Here is a 16,726-nt window from a genome sequence, read left to right on the forward strand (position 1 = left end):
ACCAGATGGCAAACTTACTTTTTGTCCTCTTGGTCCCACAGAGCCAGGAGATCCATCAGGTCCTGTTAATCCCTAACAAAGCAAGATGATATTCAAATTGTTATAGCATCCTTAGTCAAACCATCAAGCTGATAATTTCATTTTATTTATTAATTATGTACAGAATGGTTACCTATGTATAATGCAAATATTCATAAAAATATATTTCTATATTCTTACTCAAAGGTAATGTTTAACATGCCATCTGTTAGTTACTTCATATTGATAAATGTTATTACATTCTAACTTCCTGCTAACTACATTGTTTATCACAGAGTTCAATAACTTAATGTTTTTTGCCATTGCTTTGAAAAAATGCAACATAGCACCTACAGTATTCTAATAGCTAAATCTGATGGAACAACAGGTCTTGGCTCTGTGACTTATCCATGTTTTAATACCTCCTTTACTTCATTTATAAAATAAAAGCACTATGTGTCTCTATAACTCTCTAATAATGTCTTGAGAATTAATAAAATGTTTCTTCAATAGGAATTTAAAATAATCAATCTCCTTATTGCCTTGCAGCCACCTAAATAAAGCCCTCTAGCCCTGGCCAATTTGGCTCAGTGGATGGAGGGTCCCAGGTTCGATTCGGCTAAGGGCATGTACCTAAGTTGCAGGCTCCTCCCTGGCCCAGGCCCGGGCTCGTGCAGGAGGCAACCAATTGATGTGTTTCTCTCACATTGGTGTTTCTCTCTTTCCCTCTCTCTGAAAATCAATGGGGAAAAAAAAATATCCTCGAGTGAGGATTAAAAACTAAAGCCCTCTAGCCATCTTCTAGCAATACTGCTTATTTAAGAACATCAACTTTTAAAGTTGAAACATTTGAGAGCATGAATGTTTCTATATTATCTTCCTTAATAACATAGCTATAATTAAGTATATATTTTCATGTGTGCAACTATGTATATAAAATTTAAGCCACTTACTATAAAACACTTTATAACTCTCATATTTAATACTAAAGCAGTTATTAAAGCATGTCTCCAAAGCATGCTCATTTTTTACCAGTACTTATTTTATTGTCATTCTCAACATAAAATAGATATTAAAGCAAGACAACACTATGTGTTATTTGAATTTCCATATTTGGTGAAGATACATTTTTATATTTTTAATTTTTTATTTACTCTGACTTTTTTAGATGACATTTATAATGTAATCTGGAAATTATGCCTTGCTAAAGATAATTTTATATATGTGTATCCTCATATATGCATGATTACATAAATATCTTATAAAACCTACCTATTATTAAGATTTTGAAAAATATTCAAGTGATATTAATTGAGGGAAGGATTTCTTGAAATTATAAAAACCCTACTTAAAAATGGATCACCAAAATCCCATTTTTAATCTGTCATAGTCTACATAATTATCAATAAAATGCTTTCATGTAATTTATAGAGAAAGTTTGTTCACTGGTCACCATTTTTACATTTCTCTACATTAATTAATTTCCCTCATAACTCCATAGAGTGAATAAAAGGAAGTAGAAAAAAATGAGTTGAAAATATTAATTACTGGAAGTATGCCAATGAAGAAAACTATATATTAAACCCACACAAAAGAATTTTTGACAGACTGTCTCTAATTTTCAATTGCCCTCGTCTAATTACAACACTCTAACCTGGGAACAAGCCCCAATATCTTAGTTGCTGAGCACCTATGGTAACGGAACGTTGGCTTTTGTACTTCAGCAAGTAAACCATACATCCGGAACCCTCTCTGGAAGCATAGATGGCACATAGGTTTTCTAAACCTCAGGGCATGTTTAACTAACGGAACCTCTAATTCCCACTTTGTGTATATGTCCAATCCTGGTCAATTTTCACACACACGGCCCACTAACCATCTTGAATCTGTGACTTGAATAACTGATAAGATTAGAAGACATTGGCTTCTATTTATGGGAGAATTCCAGCTGCACAATTATAAAGCAGAACCAAGTAAAGGGTTGGATAACCTGGAGGTTGCCTCCTGGCCACTTCTTCCTTAGGATCCTCTACAGGACCTAATAAAGATGTCTATCCCTAGGAAGTTCTCTGAATTAAACTGAAAATATATTCTGGTGTCAGATGTTACAGTGTACTCTGTTATGAAATAGCCATGTAGAAAGGCACAAAACTCCATGAGCTGTAACTGAAATTTTTAGAAATGCAAAAAGAAAGACTCCATGAGGACAAGGGCTGTGTGTCCATTCAATCCTAGAACATTGCCTTGAGCATCTAATACATACCCAATACCTGACGATGGAGTACAATTAATTTAGGTCAGCCTGGTAGGTGGGAGGATATTACACCTGTCCCTTTCACATCATCTTTATTTTTGTTGAAATCCCAGCTCTGCCACTTATTAGCTATGCGACCATTCACAAGTTACTTAACTATATAGTGCCTCGGTGTCCTAATCTGTAAAATAGATGTAATCATAATGTCTACCTCATGTGGCAATTTTGAAGATTAAATGGGATATAACACACAAACTGCTTACACCAGTGCCTGGCAGAGTGGGATCTGAATAAATGTTAGCTACTCTTAATGTCATCATTATTATATCATCAGCCCTGTTCTAGATGCTGGGAAGGGTTCACATGAATCATAAGACATGTCTCCTGCTCTCTGGGAAAAGGTTCTGCAAACAAATACAGATACTAACCTCAGGCACTGTACTTCACAGACCTCTCACATTTCTTCAATGCCTTACTAGTTCTACTTATACTGACTTTTCAGAATAATTTCTTAATAACTCACTGTGCTAAACATATAACATCTTCCAGGGACAATAGTTGTATACATTGAGAGTATGTTCTAACCTCTTCCCTGTAGAAAGGGCATGGTTTAACTATAATTCCTATAATTAATTATAATTATTATTCTTCCTATCATAGATGTATGCTAGAAGAATAAATAAAATACTGTTTTACAGAGTTCACTGAGCATGTCACAGCAAATAGTGCCTATAAGAATGTCTCTAGCAATATTATTAATGACTAGAGGCCTGGTGCATGGATCCGTGCACATTGAAAGAAAATTAATTAGAAGGTGGCAGGCGGGGTGGGACTGGGCAAGATGGGCCAGACATGCCCTGGAGCCAACCTCCTGCGGTCCCTCCCCGGCTGGCTGCACCTGGGGTGGTGTGGGGCTTGAAGTGTGTCTGTGGAGTGAGCGGGGTCCCTCCGGCAGGTGGGCTCCCTCGGCCTGGCCTGCAGGGATTGGCCAAAACAAGCTCTCAGACATCCCCAGAGGGGTCCCAGAGTGCGAGAGGGCACTCTGCACTCTGCAAAGTTGCTGTCGCTCGGCAGTTCCTGCGTTGAGTGTCTGCCCCCTGGTGGTCAGTGCACATCATACCTACCGGCCAGTCGGCTGGTCACTTAGCCTTTTATATATATAGAAGATAGATAATAACATAGTTGTCCTTTGGGTGCAAGCTTATAACCAAGCTCCAACTTCTCTAATTTTACATGTCTATAAGGGCAAATAACTTAAAGTCATAGCAGGAAGGAAATAATTTTATATATAAGCCTAGCAGGTTTGGCTCAGTGGAGAAAGTATCAGCCCATGGACTGAAGGGTCCCAGGTTTGATTCTGGTTAGAGGCATGTGCCCATGTTGCCAGCTCAATCCCGGGGGGCGTGCAGGAGGCAGATGATCAATGATTCTCTCTCATCATTGATGTTTCTATCTCTCTCTCCTTCTCCCTTCCTCTCTGAAATCAATAAAAATATATTTTTTAAAAACGGTTAGATATATATTTCCCCCACATTTGCATTTACACACATACATGCACACACACACAATTTTAATTTGCAATAATTTTTACTTATTAAAGAAATAAGAGAGAACAACATTACCAGTGGCAGAAAGAATTGCTTTTATATGAATGTTTATAAAGATAAAGTTCTATATAGGATGACAGTGAAGATGACTATGTTCTGAACTTCCACGCTGCTGTTTGGCAGGAAGCACAAGGAATATCAGCCCTGGATTATATTTCCTCCAGAATTCCAATGACTCAGGTCTGGAGACTCCAGACATAATAGTTGCCATGACTTTTTATTTTTTTCTGTCAAAAATCCATTTAAGCCCTAACCGGTTTGGCTCAGTGGATAGAGCGTCAGCCTGCGGACTGAAGGGTCCTGGGTTCGATTCCAGTCAGGGCATGTACCTTGGTTGCAGGCACATCCCCAGTAGGGGGTGTGCAGGGGGCAGCTGATCGATGTTTCTCTCTCATCAATGTTTCTAACCCTCTATCCCTCTCTCTTCCTCTCTGTAAAAAATCAGTAAAATATATTTTTAAAAATCCACTTAATTTAGGATCATTACCTTTAACCATGTTCCTTTCAAATTCTTCTAAACATCATCTGGTAATGTTAACATGTGGTAATGTTAACTAAATGCAAAAAAAAAATACAACTTTGCAATGAACCAAACAGCAGAAGACAGAGATTGGAAGTTTACAGTCCTACAACTACACTCAGGTTCACCTATCACGAAAACATTATTGACGCTTTCCTACTCCCCTATGTCCAGGGACAAACAAACATCAAACTCTGATCTAGTTATTGATATTTCTTTATTCTCAATGTAAAGAAAAAATTTAGAGTAAAAAGACCTGTTTAAAATGTCAAATGAGACAAAGGGTGAGTAAGAAAATTTTTTGGCTAAGAATCTTAAAAGTCTCATGTGGCTCCATTTCAAAAAGTGGTAAATAAGAACCATAGAAATATTTATAAATAATTACAAAATATCAATTATAAATTATTTTTATTATCCATATCACTTTTCATTAGTAATTCAGATTCTAAAAATTCACTGTTACTCTTTTTCTCTGATTATTCATCTATTTAAGAACCTCATTTGTATCTGAATAAAGCAAAACTATCTAGAAAGAGAGTAAGTCTAAAACTCAAGAAATCTGGTTTCTTTCTTAGCCACCAAAGAACTCTAGGTCTCTAAGGAACCTAGTGTCCTCATAATAATTCAATTTCCTTATCTATGGAGAATAATATTAGCCAAACCTGCTTTCCAGATTGTTGTGACGTTAAAGGAAATAAAGTTTGCAAGGGTGCTTGAGAAAAATGCGAATTAGTATAGTTAATATTTTGCTTAGTTCTAAGAAATGCCTAAAATACTGGCACATAGATGGATTTCTTACTTTTTTCTTCTTCCTTTCTCTTTTTCTCTTGCTTTCCTTCTCACTCCCAGAAGACTGACCCAATGCCCTCATCAGACTCTCCCTGAGGGCCTTCCAGGAGCGAAGTAAGGCACTAAGAAGCCTTACTCTTCAATTTTTTAACTTTGGAAATCTGGTTTGTTCTGTACTATAGTACTGCAATTATAGACACAGAAAAAATATACTTGTAATTGTTATTTACATTTACTTTTGAAGATTTTAAAGCACTTCCATTTGTTTATCCAAAATGTCTATTTATGTAGGGAAATTATAAAGCAAAACTAGGTATTGTCTTCCTGACATTATGGTAAAAAATAATTTGTTGAGCATGCTACATAAGACCATAAAACTAAGGTACAGAGAAGTCTAGCCCTCTGTCTGAGATTATTGCAACTCAATAGTAAGACAAGATTTCAGGTGCTTCAACTACCACAAAAATTAATAATGATAATACTAACAGCAATAATAATAATAATTCAATCATAAAATTTCTTTTCACACAAAAGTCAAATCAAAGTTTCAAAGAAATGCAGAAATAAATCCAACCTATATTGGGCTGCTAGTTTTTTAGTGGTCTTATATGTATTAGACTTTTTTATTATGAGACTATTTCAAGTCATTCAGAGTGTTAGTATATTATGCAAATATTAATTTGATATTCAGTTTGCATTCTCCAAATATTCGTCCTTGGGGGCCTCACACACTATCACTTTGCCTACATACATAGAAAGTTCAAACTAGAGGCTTTGAAATGTAAAACAAAGTCTATCTCCTAAAGCATAAATGCCATAGACAAAGGTCCTCATTGTGATAATCTGGATAAAGAAAGCACATCTTACTAACTTGAAATCTTCCTATTATGCTTTTCTCAAAATGAAGGATTTGTCTTAAAATCAAATCAAACATTCTTGAAAATTGCAATCATAGGTTTTCAGGTGCTTTCTGTGAGTCAGGAAAGTCTTTAGTTTGGGGAAACGACCTAAAGTGATAACTTGAAGGATAACTGGGATGCACCACTGTCTGTCCTCTGAGAAGAGATGCCATCTCCTTCTCCACTTGGTGTCTCAATCACAAAGCCCAGGACTGGCCTGCACTGGGAACTCAGTCAGCATGAACTGAGTGCCCAAAGACGGAAGAAGCTGACAGTCCTGAAGTAATCTTTCTCTGAAGAGATATTATTCAGGGTTGGGTTCACCATACAACTCAGTATCTGAGTTTCCTGCAGATGGGGGAAGGGAGTATGGAGATGGGTATATTGGGGAAGGGTTGCTGGTTTCTCTTCAAGCGACCCTAGCCAGCATATTTTTATCGAAGAAACCCCCATGGAAAGAGAGATAACTAGTTTTGAATTTCCTATTCCATGTGTGCTGGCCATTCCCCTGCCCCTGCCCCACCCCCAGACACCCCCACGCACTTCCGGCCCTCCCCGCAACCCCAGTTTCTTTTTTCTCTCTGCCCCTTTCCCTGCCTGCGGTTGTTTTTCTGAATTAATCTAGGGAGTGGCAGTAAAAGGACAAGAGCAATTACAGCGTGCTGCGAAGCCACAGCAGAGACCAGTAGGCGTCCATCTCCCCCAGCACCCCTTGTGCCCTCAAGTGGGGCCGAGAGTGCAGAAGGTGAGCCGAGAATGGACTGTCTGAGCCAGGAACCCGGGACCACTGCCGTTTTCTGAAAGTTGGAAATGCCAGCGCTGCGTGCAGTCCCCAGAGAGCCTCCAGGTATGCGGGAGCTCCACCCGCGCAGGCCTCTTTGCAGAAAGCTGCTGCCTCCAAGTCAGCCAGGCAATACAGGGCCACAGCCCTGTTCCAACTAGGTCTACCGCCCCCCAGCACTAAGTCTCCCCCTTCCTCCTTCCCTCCTCCTTCCTCCCCTACACACCACACACACACACACACACACACACACACCACACACACACCACACACACACACCACACACACACACACACACACACACACACGCCTACTCACGTCAGCGCCAGGCGTGCCAGGCTTGCCAGAAGCTCCCGGTTTTCCAGGTTCTCCAGGAGGACCCTGCGTGGGGGGGGGGGGGGGGGGGGGCGAGCGGGGGAGGCAGGGAGAGAAAAAGGTGCAACGTTGAGACCCTTTGGACCACATCTAAAGGGACCGGGTGGAGTGCAAACGCTGATCAACTTACCGGGGGGCCTGGGGGACCCTTTGGACCTCGGTCACCCTGGAGGGGTAGGAGAGAAGGAAAGAGCCGTCACTGAGATGCTGGGACCCTCTGAGAGAATCCCACCACGTTCACCACACAGATGGGGACAGAAACAAGGTAAATGATGGCGGCTCGTGACCACCGGGACAACTGCCTCCTCCCTCCGGAAACCTGGAGTCTTCTACGATCCAACCCCCAACTGTCGCCCATGTCCCATCCCGCCTTTGGCTGGGGAGCAACTTGCCCCTCAAAACACAACCTGGGAGCCGCTGGAGAAAGGGTAGGAAAGGGCAGGACTGGAAGACAGAGGGGCTGGAGATAGAAACTTACGTCGATGCCATCGATGCCAGGAACTCCAGGGGGGCCCGGAGGCCCCGGGGGACCCTGCTCGCCTGGGGGACCTCTCTGACAAAAACAGCACACACCACGGGTCAGGGGACACATTAGGCAACAAGGAGAAACCGGGCCATGTCCTGAGGCCCCCACCTCCGCAGGGCAAGGGACACCCCCCCTATGGAGGCCGGGTTTTGAAACCCAATATAACAAAATGTATCAGACTTCCAAGCTGCGCAGGTTGCTTGGGCTCTGCCACGTTCTGAACGAGGCTGAACAGTGGGGTCGGAGCAGCATGGAAGTCCCAAAGTGGGGAGAGGGTTCCTAGGGCCTCACCCCTAAAAAGTGCACTAAACCAAAAGGGGGTCTGGAGGAAAGCAGGGCCTGATGCCTATTTTTTTTTTTTTTAAGGATTCAATCATGAAAATGGTGGTCACTGGATACCTTGATTGAATCAGCAATTGCAAGTCAGTGTTTGGACTAAAATGGAACAGCTAAGACTGGCGGTACTCTATATCAGATGGATTACAATATCGTTTTGTAAATCTCTCTAGCCCCGTAGAAATCTGAGGGCAATACTCTTGAGGAAAAGATTGGGGAGGAGTGGGCAGAAGGTCCCTGAAACCCAGCGAGCGCCTGGCCTCATTTCAGATTCACCTGCAGGGACACCCTCTTGCATGAGGTCTTTGCACCTTGCTTCAAAATGACACCAAATTTCAGACTGACCCTACGGAGTGACCCGGCTTATCGCTTGCAAGCAGCTAAGTTTTGAGGGCGCTGGAGGGACGAGGGACGGGTGGCGTTTGAAATAGTGTGAGCATGTTGCTTAGGGAATGTGGGGGACTGTTCCACCCTTCTAAATTTAAAAAAAGAAAAAAAAAGAGCTTCTTTCATCAAGGAAAACTTTGTTTTTCTAAACTCCAATGAGCAGACAGGTTACAATGGGGTCTTTGTAAGTGAAACCTCAAACCTCGGCTGGACTCCTCCGCCCCCGGCGCGGGAGGGAGGCCACGCCGGTGCCTTTGGGAAGTTGCTGAAATGTTTATGGGCGCCAAGGCTGCCCAGTGCCAAACCCCGGGCCACGGGCACCACTCGCAGGACGCACGGCTTAGAGCTGCCCCCGCGGGCTGCAGGAGCGGGAGAAGGTGGTTTAGGGGCGCTGGCCTGAATCCCCATCTTCCCCGGCTCCCTTTTGGCTGTGTCCAGGAGAGGGGAGGGGAGAGAAGGGCAGGTAAGAGGAAACCAAGCTAAAAATTAAAGCCGAGTCTGGAGACACCGAGGGCCTTTAGGGTCTGAGCCCGCAGCGTTAGGTCCCAAGTGGGAGGAGGTGTCCTTTCCCGGACCGATGGGTCATCTGGGGTCCCCGATTCCCATGGTACTTGCTGCAGGTGCTCCGGGCTGGAGTTAATGCGCTGCCCTCAGCCCTGGGGATGCTTCGAGCCCTCCCTACCGCTCCCTCAAAGCTGCGCCCCCACCTTCCCCCGTGTGCGCTGGGAAAATGCAAACACTTTTCGCCCCCAGCTTACCTGATCCGGAGCCTGGCTGGGCTGGTGGAGAAAAAGACGGGGAGAAAGTGAGAAGGCGCCCCGCCCCCGCCCCGAACTCTCGCACAACTTACTTGAGCCGCGCACAAGCAGAGCCCTGACAGCAGCAGTCGCAGCCCTAGGGCCCCGTGGTCCCGCGTCGTCCATGCCATGCCCACCACCCTCTACTAATCCCCGAGACCGATTGTGCCTCCGCCGCCCGGCTCGGGTTCGGGACCCGCCACCGCACAGAGTGGTACTTCTTCCCCGCAAAAAGCGCCCCCGGGATTAGCGTTTGCAAAGGTGCCTGGGCGGGGGAGGCGTACGTTCCTCCGGTTTATGAATGGCCCTGGAGAGGGTCCTGGGGATTGGAGGAGAGCTTGCGGCCCGGCCCGGGGGACGGATAAAATGACAACAGTCCCCTTAACCCTTTCCCCAACCACACAGGCTCTGCCCCCGCCCACCGGGCCCACTGCTGCCACTGGCTGTCCTCAGAGCCTCCTCGGCTGGCCTGTGCGCCTTGGTGGGCGGCGAGTAGACTTTCAGCTTTCTTGCAGGAGCGTTTTGGGAGGGACTAAGCGACCAAAGGTAGAATCAGATACCCCTGGTTGGTTTCTACCCTCCAGGCTGTGCTTCCTTAGTATCTATCCGATGGGTACAGCAAAGCCCAGACTTTTTGGAGAAAGAGTATGGGAGGCAGGATGGAGAGGCATCAGCAGGGTGGAAGGGGCAGATGGTCAAGGGGACTCACCGTTATCCTGACTGGGAGCTCATGGCAAGTTTCTCTGCTGGGTCGAAGTGGGTCACAATGGATCAGCATCCATTGAAGTTCAAACTGAACAAAGACAGCAGACAGTCAGTGCAGGCTCTTTTGGAGAACAGAAACAGGTCATTTAAGAGAAAGGTGAGTTGGTAAGTGTGGTCCAATTGCAAAGTGACTGGGGACCAACTTGAACTGGTTGATCTCGGTGCACCAGGACTTTCCTTGTCCCTTGAACATAAATTTCCACTGGAAATGGGCTGGAATCCCAAATATCTCTGATCATTGGATGCAGATGTCTTTAGCTCTGCATTACTCCAGCATAGCCTAGGCAGGAAACCGATTGCTGGGCACTGATTTTCTATTTCTGTTCTCACCACAACCCCCCCCCCTCCCCCAAGAAGTCCATTCTATTAAAATGAGACTGGAGAGAACAAAGGAATGTCCTAGTCACAAGCCAGTAAGACTTAGAGGCTGAATTGGAACCCAGGCCTACTGAACTCCACAGAGAACATATGTGCTAAGAGTTAATATGGGAAAAGATTAAGGACAGGCAGCCAACGAGGTGGCACTCAGGAATAACGCTGAGGAAAGAAAATCAGATCCTCGAAGAAATATGCATGCTAGAGAAGACATCCTCCATGGAGTGGTCACAGGTTGAAATAGAAATAGGAAGGACCAGAAATGGTGCGAATGAGAGGGAAATCTAGGACTCAGGGGGAAAGCAACAAAATGAAAAAAATATTCAGGTTTGGTATAATTTTAGTCATTGGTTGCAGAGATATAAAATTCTAAGCACTTGAAATCCAACTTCTTACATTTTAGCAGGTGCTAAGGGAGAAAACAGAGTGGAACAGAAAAGACACAGGCCAAAGGAAGAGTGGCCAGAGCTGAATCTGAGAGCCTCGGGAGACAAGAGGGAAACACACACACACACACACACACACACACACACACACACACACACACAGGTGTATTCCACAAGAAGCATGCCACTCTGTGCCTTGCTGGCTTCTCTTAAACTGAGACAGTTCCTTGCTAGGCATTTCAAGTCAGACCCATATTTCTTGGTCAGTTGATTCTTCTAGCATTATGTTGATGTCTAGTTAAGTGTCCACGTTCCAAATCTAAACATGATCTCTTTTTTAATTCAATCATGAATTGTGCTCCATCCCACCTGCCAAGTTGACTCTAGAGCTGCTGGACCTAGAATTAACTTGGATACATTTTTTTCACTGTTACGGATCTTCCAGAGTTGAAGTTACTGGATGGGAGACCAGAATTGGAGAGGATGAAGGATAAAGTCTTTCCTTTCTACCCACAATGAATGGAAAGTTCAACAAAATGAAGTTTTCCCTTATAAAAGGTCAAAATGAGGCATTAAACTTTCACATTTTTGCATTGATCCCTCTTCTTACATGATTCTAATGTCCTAGAGTCCTCTTTCTCCATTATTCTTGTTTCTCTCAACCTTACCATGCCTTTTCTCCAGAAAATGTGGACATCTGGAAAAATGAGTTAGGTAGGATGAAAAGAAAGTGAGCTGCTAAATCAAGACATGTCTTAAGATGGAAATTTGTCTGTGTATTGTATGATAATTATCTGTTTCTTCATGGTTTGAATTATTTAATAATATACTAGCATCCTTCAAAAGAACGGCTTTCCAAAGACACAATGTCTTGCAGGTAAGAAAATTACTTTCATCAAACACTCTTTTTATTGGAATAATTTTGTTTGTTTGGGAGAGATTTTGTTTTGTTTTATTCTAAATTGCAGTGGGAATTTTAAAAGGAAGATAAAAGAAAGAATGGAGCAAACCTTTTCCTTAATTAATGAATAATAATTACCTGGCATTGCCTCAAACAACTCTTTGAAGCAGATCACACCTGGGGTGAAGTGGAGCAGAGAGGTTAAATCATTTGCCACAGGTCACACAGCTAGTAAAAAGCAGAGCTAGCATTCCAAATGTGCCTGACTCTAAAATAAGACTTTTCTCTACTCAGCCTCCCCAAATAATGCAGAATGAGTTATAATTTTGTAAGGAGGTAACCAAGGCATGTGGTAGTTGAATATTTGTATTTATTAAAGATGAATAGAGAAGAATTATCTAGAAATTAAAACTATGTAAGCTAGTTTTCAACATCTGCTAGAAAACTTCAGAACTAGACTAAGACACTTTCATAAGAATTCAAACCTTTTCCTATTTGCATGCTGGTAACGGAAATATATCCAGAAGCAAAATTTCTACTGTTCTTCCAAAAACTGACAGCTATTTCTATATGCAGTTTTAAAAATATTACCAGAATAAGAAAAGATATATTTCCATTCCCTACCTCTCAAAATAAGAGATACCACACATAATTTTATTCACTAAATCCTTTGTGAACTGGTAACTCAGACTTAGAATGGAGAGTGTATGTGTAACATTTTAATTCTCAAAAATAATTTATACCTTAATCACCTTGAGAAGCTTTAATTATAGTTATTGCAAATGCAAAATGATTCATTAAGCTGTTTTCTCAAAAAATGTAATTCTCTCTGGATAAATTGGCACACCTGTTTAAATATGTGAGATGCAATTGTGGCACAGGATAATGGGGGAATGAAATGTAATTCATCTGTGAATACAGGCTGGGTTTTTCAGAGTGCGACATAGATCAGAAGTTTCTGAACACATCTGTGCATCCACATAAACACCACCTACGAACTAATAATCATCTCTACAACAACCATTTTTTGGCATGCAATATGAATTCCAATTTGCATGTTAATTATTTTGAAGGAAGATTGGCAGAGTTCCTTGGTAAAAGTCACTTTCATTATACATCTAAAATGCTGATTTCCACACGTTTCTCATTTTCATACCTGGAATCATTCTTCTCTTTGAATGCACACTGACAAAATATATCTGACAAATATTTTAATTTAGTCCTTCAGACAACATCTTTAAGCCCCAGTATAAGCCAGGCACAAAGGAAACATTCCAGGGAAACCAGACATATTCTCCCCCACCCCCACAAGGAGTTTACAGTTTGTAAGATTTGAAAAATCCAAGCAAAGAAATTTTAAAAGATTTTTTTAAATGTGTTCAATAGGACATAAAATGCCCTAAAACAGTCCATCCTTCTCAACATAAAATACTTTATGTTATATACTTTGCCATGTCTCAGGGACTTGTGTGTGTGTAAGGTGCCTTATATATGCCCAGCTTGGCATTATCCAATTATTTTCTTTAGGAAACTAAGGTATAATTCCAGCCCCTAAGACAAAGTAGTGTCCAGCTGACAACTCATTAAAGCAAGTAATAATTTTGGCCCCAACTCTCTACTCTTTTAATAGGACGAGTGATTTCTACTTATTTTGCTAGGTTGTTGAGAAAAATTAATGAGGTATTTAATTCCTTCATAAAAACTAAACAAAAACTAATAGCAGACAACTATCTTTTCTTTCTGAGAGAATTCTATTGACAGACTATGGAACTTCACTCAATATTAATGAGAATGACACAAAGCTTGGGTGTTTGTTTGTTTGTTTGTGTGTGTGTGTGTGTTTGCAAACTGAATTATGATTAAATTTTGCAAGTATAAAATACCTAACAACTAGCTCTTCAAATATTTTTTTAACCAGAGAGCTGTTTCATTAAGCCTCTGTCTACTCAGTGGCAACATATATTTGAAGAAATACTTGAATTCTTAGATCTCATCCTTCTTTTCAGTTTATGTCAAAATGTTTGTTTCTACCATCATAAGGGACCTCCTTCAAGTGAAGCTTCCTGGAAGCTCTCAGCTGCCTTGAAATGAGAAATTTCCCCAACTCTAGGTAGACTAGGCCATGTAGTTTCACACACAGTGCTAGGAATTGTAGTTAAATATGAATAGGTGACAATCATCTGAATCATATCAAAGGCAGAGGCAGAATGATAAAAGGCAAAAGAACAGATGACTTGAAGGTAGCAGACCTGGAGTGTAGTGATTTATTCATTTTTGTCAACATATCTTTATGTAATACATTCATGTACTTTGATATCAATGGAAGACACAAAATATTTAGTATATAAGCCAGTATCTAAGCCAAAAAAAAAGTGTTTTTGACAATAAATACTATTGCAGTTGACATGTGATATCAACAAGGGCATCATATAACATGTCATATGTGAGTAGGGTCCAGAAACAATTGAGATTTTCATAAGCAAAGAAGAGGAGGGTAACACAGTTCTGAAGAGAGGTGACACTAACAAGGCACCAGGGTGGAAAGTGATGTAGAAAAAAAGATCAAATTTGCTGTTGCAAAGAGTAAACAGATTTTTGCCCCTTGAATTCTAAGCTAAGGAATTTTAACATTGTTGGGTAGCTGATTATTGGATGTCTATTAAAATGTGTCTGCAACAGAGATAGGAATGGGGAAAGGCAGCCTAATTGAAAAGGGCATTTCAAGGAGATTCATGTGGTAATAAGGGCCTGATCTTTTGAGGCAGAAGAAGGCTGCTCTAGTATAGCATCAAGAAGTGTTATCCTCTGAACTATGCTGAAGCATCCTGAGTTATTTGCCTACTTAAAACAACAACAACAAAAACACCCTTCCTCATGCCACATCCCTCTTCAGCTGCCATGTGTTTTCTGCTCCTCTTCATATAAAATTCAAAAGAGTTGTCTATATCCATTGACTCCAATTCCTTTCCCTTCCATTCTCTCTTGAATTCTTTCCAACTCAGCTTTTTCTCCCATTACTCCAATCGGTCTTTTCTCAATTTTACCCTCATTGGTTTTTAATCCAATGGTCCACTCTTAGTCCTCATCTTAATTTATCCATGAACAACACTGGAGTGGGTTGGCCATTCCATCTTCCTTGAAGTACTATTTTCCCTTGACTTTCAGAGAACCATAATCTGCTAGTTCTCTCCTATATCATAGGCTGCTTTCCTCAGTCTCTAGATGAATCTTCCTCATCTCAGCAACTTCTAAATGTTGGCTGTTTCAGGGTTCAATGCTAGGACTTCTCTATCACACTCATCTCTCAGTAATTTAATCTTGTTCCATAGCTCTTAATACCACATGCATGCTGACAAGTCCCAGAGTTCTATTCCCAGCAGGACCTGTCTCTTGAACTCCAGAAGAACATAGCAAACTGCCTGCTCAGTGTCCTCACTTAGATGTCTAAAATTGTGATCAACTTAGATGTTCCAAACTAACTCCTAATATTCTCATTGATGCCTGCTGTCACCACAGCCTTTCCCATCTCAGTAAATGACAACTCTGTATTCGTAACGAGTCATGCCAAAAGTATTGATGTCATCCTTGATTCTGCTTTCTCTCATTTACTTCAAATCCTGTTTTCTATACCCTCAAAATATACCAGCATCTGCCCACTGTGCACCACATCCACCACTACCACCCTCTTCTCTTAAGGATCCCTTAAATGTTCTGTACTTCTCTCCCTCTACAGTATATTGTCAAACAGCAATGAAAAAAATGCCTTTTTATAAATGAGAGCATTCTGATTATCTATCCAAAACCATCTGATAGCTTCCCATCTTACACAGAAGGAGATCCAAAATACTAACACAATATTTCCATCCTCACTCTATCTTGTTACCTCACTGCCTACTGCTCTCAGTCTCATTCTAGCCACACTGGTCTCCATGCTGTCCTCAAACATAACAGACAGCTCGAACACCAGTCTCTCTTCACTCATGTTCCCTACTCCTTTAATTCTCCTTTCTGAGATATCCACATGCTAATTCCCTTAACTCTTTCAGGTTTCTCCTAAAAAAATTTTTCTCAATAAGGACCTCTCTCCAGGCACAATTTCCTGCTTCATTTTTCTCCATAGCATTTGTGACCACCTGGCATACTATACATTTACTCATTCGTTCATTTGTATCCATCTCTTCTCCCCAGAATGAATGTAAGCTCCATCTGAGCTTTAATTTCTGCCTATAACTTATAGCAGATATTTAATAAACAGTTGTTTAGTGTTAATAAGTGAATGCATAGTGGGTAAGAAATATAGTGAAAAAAGAATTAATCGTATTTTTCCTCTGGTTTGATGAAGAGTTGGGGCAAGCCCCCTCCCCTGCCTGGGTTTCAATTTCTCACCTGTAAAATGAGAGGTTTGGATTAGATGCACTCAGTTTCCTCCAGCTGTGAGAGCCCATGATTCTATTGACACCAACACATTGTAACCGAAACCACTAACCATGCAGAAATCAACATGAAGAGAAGGAAAACCACCACTGATTTAACTTCTTGCCTTCTAGCTGCCCAATCTACATAACAAAGATTTCTTTATGCCCTGAGTCCACACACATTTTAATAGAAATAGAAAAACTAATAGCACTGATATTTTAAAAAATTGCAACAGTATGGGCACAGGTACGGCCAATAACAATATTTACTGTTTTCAATTTTCCATTAAAAACAAGTTTGACCATTATTTTCTTTTTATTCTAGTTATCTGTAGTCCTTTCCCCCAGTCAGGCTTCTCCTATGTTGGCATCTCTTTTACTGTGTGTTCTTCCCCTTTCATTGCCACCTAGTGGAAAATCCAGCTGATGTTGTTGATATAGTCTACAATGCAGCAGGCGAGGTTTTATCTCCAAAAAAATTGTTCTGACAGTCAGCATTCAAAAGTATTCCAATCAAGTCTCATCAAAGTGTTTTAAAAAGTATTTTCTATAAATATGGTTCAAATAACATTGCCATTTCTTTGGATTTATTTAT

The 16,726-nt window shown here is 41.4% G+C and overlaps 1 protein-coding gene across 2 annotated transcripts in view; it reads right to left on the minus strand.

The window, feature by feature from the left end:
• COL9A1 (collagen type IX alpha 1 chain) overlaps window positions 1-16,726 on the minus strand; it is an 87,561-nt gene that overhangs the window by 65,460 nt on the left and 5,375 nt on the right. Inside the window, exons 2-7 of one of the 2 annotated variants that reach the window (XM_081094482.1) lie at window positions 9,999-10,082; window positions 9,251-9,271; window positions 7,722-7,796; window positions 7,374-7,409; window positions 7,187-7,249; window positions 19-72 (exon numbers count right to left, since the gene is read on the minus strand). In XM_081094482.1, the coding sequence (XP_080950608.1) occupies window positions 19-72; window positions 7,187-7,249; window positions 7,374-7,409; window positions 7,722-7,796; window positions 9,251-9,271; window positions 9,999-10,082 (333 nt within the window). Of the gene's footprint in view, window positions 1-18; window positions 73-7,186; window positions 7,250-7,373; window positions 7,410-7,721; window positions 7,797-9,250; window positions 9,272-9,342; window positions 9,519-9,998; window positions 10,083-16,726 lie in introns of those variants that run through there. The other variant, XM_081094483.1, reaches the window with a different exon arrangement.

The sequence above is a fragment of the Myotis nattereri genome (assembly GCF_964212035.1).
Source record: "Myotis nattereri genome assembly, chromosome: 6".
Taxonomy (NCBI): Eukaryota; Metazoa; Chordata; class Mammalia; order Chiroptera; family Vespertilionidae; genus Myotis; species Myotis nattereri.